This window comes from Gossypium raimondii, chromosome 2 (assembly GCF_025698545.1).
Source record: "Gossypium raimondii isolate GPD5lz chromosome 2, ASM2569854v1, whole genome shotgun sequence".
NCBI classification, from domain to species: Eukaryota; Viridiplantae; Streptophyta; class Magnoliopsida; order Malvales; family Malvaceae; genus Gossypium; species Gossypium raimondii.
Window position 1 is genome coordinate 10077091 of NC_068566.1, and position 7393 is coordinate 10084483.

At 33.7% G+C, this 7393-nt stretch overlaps 1 protein-coding gene across 1 annotated transcript; it reads right to left on the reverse strand.

Moving 5' to 3' along the window:
* Nucleotides 1–6740: 6740 nt before the first annotated feature.
* LOC105789519 (uncharacterized) lies at nt 6741–7067 on the reverse strand. The gene has a single exon (XM_012616888.1). The coding sequence runs from the start codon at nt 7065–7067 to the stop codon at nt 6741–6743; it is 327 nt and encodes a 108-aa protein (XP_012472342.1).
* Nucleotides 7068–7393: the final 326 nt, after the last annotated feature.

Here is a 7393-nt window from a genome sequence, read left to right on the forward strand (position 1 = left end):
TTAAATTGATTATGTATTTAGCATATTGTTGAAAAATGAAATGTAGTTAAATTATTAATTGAAATGAATATCTGGTTAAAGTGGAACGTGGGATTGAGTTGTAACAGCCCGATTTTAGTGAAATCAGAATAGTGGTTTCGGGACCACAAATCCGAGTCAGAAAGAAATTTATTTTAATATTATTGTATGGTCTACATTATGATAGGAATGACATATGAAAATTTCGTTAAGAAAATTTTACCGATTTCATGTTTAATTATAGAAAAGACCAAATTGCATAAAATGAAAAAGTTGAGTTCTAGTAGCTATAGGTAGTAAATAGCTATGAAATTCAAACTTGTGGTCCTTATATGGTAATTAGACCATTAAATGGAGTTAGTAGATATTTATGATGAATCATCCATGGTAAATTAAAAAAGAAAAGGACTAAATTGGAAATTGAAATAATTAAAGATGATAATAAGCGAATGTCATCTATTTCATCTTCATCCCTAAATTAAAAATACATGGAAACCCTAGCTAAGAGAAAAGAGTTCAAGGAAGCTAAATTGGCTTAATTGGGTAAGCATTCTTGTCTCGTTTTTAGTAATTTTATATTTAGAGATCATAGTAACATAATCTACATATTTTGGGGATTAATTTGTAAAGTTATCAAAGTATTAAAATTTTTCCATGGATGAGTATACTGAAATTTTGAAATTTATGGTAGAAAATGAAAGGTTGTTGATAAATAAACTACTTTTGTAAATGAAATTTTCATGAAATTATGATTTAGGGACTAAATTGTGAATATGTAAAATTTATGGAAAATTTCTAAATTTTATGAATTTCATGGGCTGTAAATGTTATATGAAAATTTGGTTAGGCTTGGAATAAGGATTAAATTGCATGAATTTCATTTTCCGAGCCTAGGGACGAAATTAAAATTAATTAAAAGTATAAGGGCAAAATGGTAATTTTACCTAGGATGTGAATTGGATGGAATTGAATGTGAATTGTATTAAATTGATTTAAAGTTACTCGTATAGATCCAGATAGATCTAGTTCAGAATTGGATCGAGGAAAACAAAAAGTATCGGATTAGTAACCTACGAACACAAACAATTATCGAGGTGAGCTCGTGTAACTAAATTGTGTACATTTATTATATGTTTGAATTAAATGTTGTATATGTGAAATGTGTAATTGTTATGTATATGAAATTGATTGAATATCCGATAAAGCCCGATAAATATTAAGTCTCGTTTGAATGGATGAAATTCGATTGGATACAGGGTTCTCGTATTAGTTGTGGTCATGCATATATTGCGGACACATCATAGCTCGAAAGATCGTCCCATTATAAGCCCTCTCGAGCTTCTCGTTACGTGGTTCCTGTGAGTATCCTGATCGGTATTGATCCTGCATGTGTTGCGGATAAATCGCAGCTCTTTGTAAGCGTTCTGTTATATGATCGGTATAGATCCTGCATATAATGCAGACATACCGCAACTCTTTATGAGCGTCCTGATATAGGAATTTTTTGAGCTTCCTGATTTGGCTCGCTTGAACTTCCTGTTATATGGCTATCTGGAGCTCCCTAATAATAACTTTTCGGAGTTACCTGTTAAGCTCAATGAGTGTCCTATTTTAAACTCTTACGAGTTTCCTGTTATATCCCGAATAAGCTTCCTGTTACATGGCTCACATGAGCATCCTGTAAAATGGCTCGAGAGAGTGCTTCCTAATTATGTGCCTGAATGGGTACCCCTGAATATGAGTTGACGGATTACAGTTTTGTACACTTCGAGTGTACTACATGTGTATCCATCGATATTTCAAATAAATTCAACTGATAAAGTTCTGACATTGTTAAATTGAACTTAAGATGATTTGTTATGGAAATGCACATGTTATATGAAAATATGATATGAAAAGCATATGTTTATGAAAGTTATTACATATAAGCTCATCCTTGATTCTTGATGTTTATATGTGTTTAGGCTAATTGCCAAATTTCTTTGGATAAATTTTGTATGCTTATCTTAAATATAAATGATTGGTAAGTTGATTTTCCGTTATATGAACTTACTAAGCATAATATGCTTACTCTGTTTCATTTCCTCTGTTTTATAGTACTCGGAAGCTCGTAAAGGTTAGAAGCGGGTTGGAGCAAGATCATACTATCCTTCAGCTTATTTTGGTATAATTAGTAAAATTTCTCTTTGTATAATGGCATGTATAGGTTAAATTGACCAAATGATGGCATATTAATATTTGGTTGTAATTAGCCATTAGAATGACTAGTGATGATATGTTTTTATGTATATGTGTATGAGACCATATTATGTTGATATATGTTGTGTGCTTGAATTGATATACATATTAGGTATAAATATGCTTAAATAAATATTTGACCAATTTGGTAAGTTGGTCACTTGAAAATATGTGATGATATGTCATGCATAAGAATTGGTTTTAGCTTGATTTAAATGTTTTGAATTGGTTTGGGAATGTGTTAAAATGTTAATGTAGGTGCAAGGAAAATTTGGGTGAGAAATAAGGCTTGAAAATGACCTTATTTTGTCCATACGAGCAGAGACACGGGCGTGTGTCTCAGTCGTGTGTGACACACGGCCATGCGCATGGGCATGTGGTTTGGCCGTGTCTCCCTTGCATCTTAAATTTTAAGAAATAGAATACTTCGAATTGCTCACATGGGCAGAGACACGGGCGTGTGTCTCAGTCCTGTCTATTACACAGTCTAGCACACGGGCGTGTGACTTGGCTGTGTGACCCCTACACCTAATTTTTGAAAATTAAATTATCCACACGGCCTAGCACACGGGCATATGGCTGGCCGGGTGACCTAAGTGAAAGAGTTACACAAGTATGGACACGGGCTAGGACACAGCTGTGTGCCTTACATCGAATGCACACACGGTCTTGGACACGGGCATGTCACTTGACCACACGAGTGTATGTCCCCTGCTCCAAAGCAAAATTTTGAAATTTCGCGAAAAATTCTCTAAGTTCCTGATTTAGTCCCGATTTGTTTCAAATGCATAAATTGGCTTCGAGGGTCCATTTAAGGGACAATATGATTAAATATGATTGGTTTCTGATATGAATAGTAATTGACATGAATTAAATGTAATTGTTCTATAGACTCCGGTAATGCTTTTTAACCCTGTTTCGGCGACAGATATGGCTTAGAGGTGTTACATGAGTACCATCATTGTGTGGCGAATAGCAAAGGATGAATTGACGGTAATTTACCTAAGTAAATCGAGGTTCAGCCTTTGTTGTGAACTTTCGTGTTTACTTTCCATTTAGCTCACGCAAGCTTCTGTTAATTCATATGAGTTTTCGTTTAACCCTAATAGGTTTCCATTCAGCTCTTTTGAGCTTCAGTTTAACCCTTACGGGTTTTCGTTTAGCTCCTATGAGCTTTCGTTCAACCCTTAAAGGTTTTTGTTTAGCACTTATGTGCTTTTGTGCAGTCTTCGGGCTTCTGAATACAAGATACTCATATCCGTAAGCCGTTTTCTGATTTGGTAAGGGTTGGTAAGTGAAATTGTGAAATTAATATTGGAAGAATTATTGTTATTGTTGGTATTGATATGAAATAAGTGTATTCATCGATGGAAGTTGTGATTGACAGGGAAAGTACATCGAATGAATTTATTTTAGTTGATGTGTTATAGTAATTTCGGTAAGATTTATATTTAAAGCCATCAAACTTACTAAGCTTCTTTAAGCTTACTTGTGTAGTTTAATGTTCTTGTAGATTAACATGAGGCCGGGAGGTCGGATCAACACATCAAGCCACACTATCCAACTTAATTCGGTAGCTTTTGTAATGAATACTTTGGTTTATATGGCATGTATAGGATTGGTGTGGACATGAAGTACTTAGAAATATGGTTGTGAATGATATATGCTTGTATGTATGTAAATAGTAGTAGATGTTGATAAATCAATGAGATGGATTAAATAGGTAAGTTTAAGTAATTGATTATTTGTGATATTATGTCATGATTAAAACATGATTTTGGCTTGTATTGATTACTTGTTTGGGAAGCATTGATGTATTGAAATGTTGTTAGAGGTTGATATCAAAATGGGTGAGAAAAGTGGCCTCAAAATTACCTATTTTCGTCCACACGGGCAGAGACACGAGTGTGTGTCTCAGCGTGTGTGACACACAGCCCAACACACGGGCGTGTGGCCTGGATGTGTGTCCCCTACATCATAAAATTTGGAAACAGAATGCCCATGTTTTTGCACAAGGCCTAGCACACGGGCGTGTGGCTTGGCCATGTGACCCCTGCACCTTACACACGGCCTAACACATGAGCGTGTAACTTGACTGTGTGACCCAAGTCAAAAAGTTACACAGGCATGGACACGAGCTAGGACACGGCCGTGTACCTCACATCTTATGCCCACACGGCCTAAGACGCGGGTGTCTCACACGGCCTGACCACATGGGCATGTGTCCCCTGCACTTAAGGAAATTATTGAAATTTTGCAAAAAATTCTTTGAGTTTCCGGTTTAGTCCCGATTTATTTCTAACTCATATTTTGGGCCTCGAGGGCTCATACAAGGGACAATATGAGTGTTTTGTGAATGGTTCCTAATATGTATATTAAATTTTGTGAAATGTTCATATTTAATCCGTAAAGTCTGGTAATGCTTCGTAACCCTATTTCGATGACGGATAAGGGTTAGGGGTGTTACACCCTAGGTACATGCCGGCACAAAAGGTAAATATTACCATATTTGAGTACAGGATCGTTGTCGGGTGCTGAATCAGCGATCAAAAGTTAAGTACCTAACCTGCGTATGGAAAACAAAACTGTACGCTGAGTGAAACTCAGTGGTATTTCTATAATCTGAATATTTAAAGACAAAACAATATAATAGACACAATTGAATATTTAAAATCACATTTATTTATACAATAACATTAATCATTCAAAACTCAAAACATAAATACATCATTTTATAACATATTCTTATTCAATTCTCATCACTTTCTATATAATAGCTTTTCACAAGTTGATCCACATATCATTTGAAACAATAACAATATCCAATTCATGAATACATAATTCATGCATCTCATTTTCACGTTTCAATTCACTATCCCATTTTCAATTCATGTACAATATCATCCAATATCAATTATAGTAACATTTTATTTAATTACCCCTATTAACATGACTCGGACTCGGACGGATACACGGATCCAACCAAAACACCAGTTTGACACCCTGTGCTTCATCGGATAAATCAGAAGTAATAACTACGCCTTGCGCTATATAAATTTGACACCCAGTGCCTCATCGGTTAAACCAAAGTAAATTGGCACCCAGTGCCTCATCGAGTCAAAGTCGAAGAAATCCCTGAACTCTTCCAATCCTATGGCATGCCATCTATATCCGACTCAGCCCGATACAATTAATAGGGTTTAATTTCACTTTCCAAATACAACCAATATTCAATTATCATATTTGCACATATATATTCATTTCGATTCAAATAATCAATATATTCATAATATATATATCAATTCAATCCATTCAATCAACTTTTAATTCAATTCAACGTCAAAGTGACAAATACCCACCTCAGCACTTACCATATGCATTAAATAAAAAATACAACAATTAATAACTAGTCTTGGATTATAGAAATACAAACCAGAAATTTCGAGCTATTCGATGTCGACTTTATCTTTCCCCTTTTTAGTCAAGGATTCCGGTACGACGTTAGCTACGGAATTAAAATAATTAAATTACAACACAATTCAATTTCATATTGAATATTTCAATTTTTACTCAATATTTGTTTAAATTCTAATTTAGTCCCTAAATTGAGACTAATTTTATTCTTCACATTTAATTCTTTATTTTCATGAAAATTCCACTTTAAACCTAAATTTAACTCCCTATTTTCACTTAAATCCCTAAATTTCAAATTTTTCACAATTTAGTCCCTATTACTCAAAATTTTCAATTTATTCTACAATTTAATCCTTTTTCATTTCTAACTTAAAAATCTATCAATTTAATCCCTAATACTAAAATTATTCAACATTAACAACACTTAAAAACTCAATAATTGCTAAAATTTTGACATGGGTCGGGCAGTATTTAATACCGAGATTCCAAAAACATAAAAATTACAAGAAAAATGGACTAAATTGACTAATCAAAAAAACTTGGAAACTTTGAAGCCCTTAAGGCCGTGAGTTCTTCTTTCTTTCTTTCTCTCTTTTTTATTTTATTTTCTTTCTTTCCTTTCTATTTCTTTTTGCTTTCTCTCTTTCTTTATTTCATTTTGTTTTATTATATTTACTTTATTATTATATTATATATATTTACTTAAATATTAAGTAAAACATATTATAATATATATTAACTTAATTTATTAATAATAATAAATATAATAATTTTATACTTATGCCGCCTCATTAAAGAGAGTTGACATAATTGCTTCTTTAGTCCCTTTAATTTTTCTTTAATCTATAATTCAACTTTCACCCTATATGCAATTTAGTCATTATACCTATTTACTCTTAATTCATGCAAATTCACTTAACCAAAACCTAATTAACTACACAACTAGCTTCGTAAATATTTTTAATAAATATTTACGAGTCCAATTTACGGGAACAGAGTCTCGGGAATGCACTTTTCGACACCCCTGACTATCGGGTCGTTATAATTCTCCCCCTAATTAAATTACGTCCTTAAAATTTACCTGAAAAGAGGTAGGGGTACTGAGATCTCATAGCCTCTTCCGGTTCCCAAGTTGCTTCTTCAACATTATGACTATGCCACAACATTTTCACTAATGGAACTCGCTTATTACGCAATTCTTTCATCTCACGTGCCAAAATCTCAACCAGTTCTTCTTCGTATGACATATCAGGTTGAATTTCAACATCTTCTATTGAAATAACATGAGATGGATCCGATCGATATCTTCTAAGCATTGAAACATGAAAAACATCATGAATTTTTTGTAGTTCCGCAGGCAAAGCTAAACGATGCGCAACTGGTCCCACTCTTTCCATGATCTCATACGGTCCAATAAAACGAGGACTCAGTTTCCCTTTTCGGCCAAATCTCAAAATTTTCTTCTAAGGCGAAACCTTAAGAAATACTTTATCACCAACATAATATTCAATATCTCGACGTTTCAAATATGCATATGATTTTTTTCTATCAAAAGCTGTCTTCAATCTATCTCGAATTTTCTTAACAATGTCTTCTGTTTCTTGAATTAATTTTGGCTCGATCATTCTTCTTTCACTCAATTTCAGCCAACAAACAGGTGATCGACACCTACGACAATATAAGGCTTCATACGGATCCATTTGAATACTCGATTGAAAGCCAT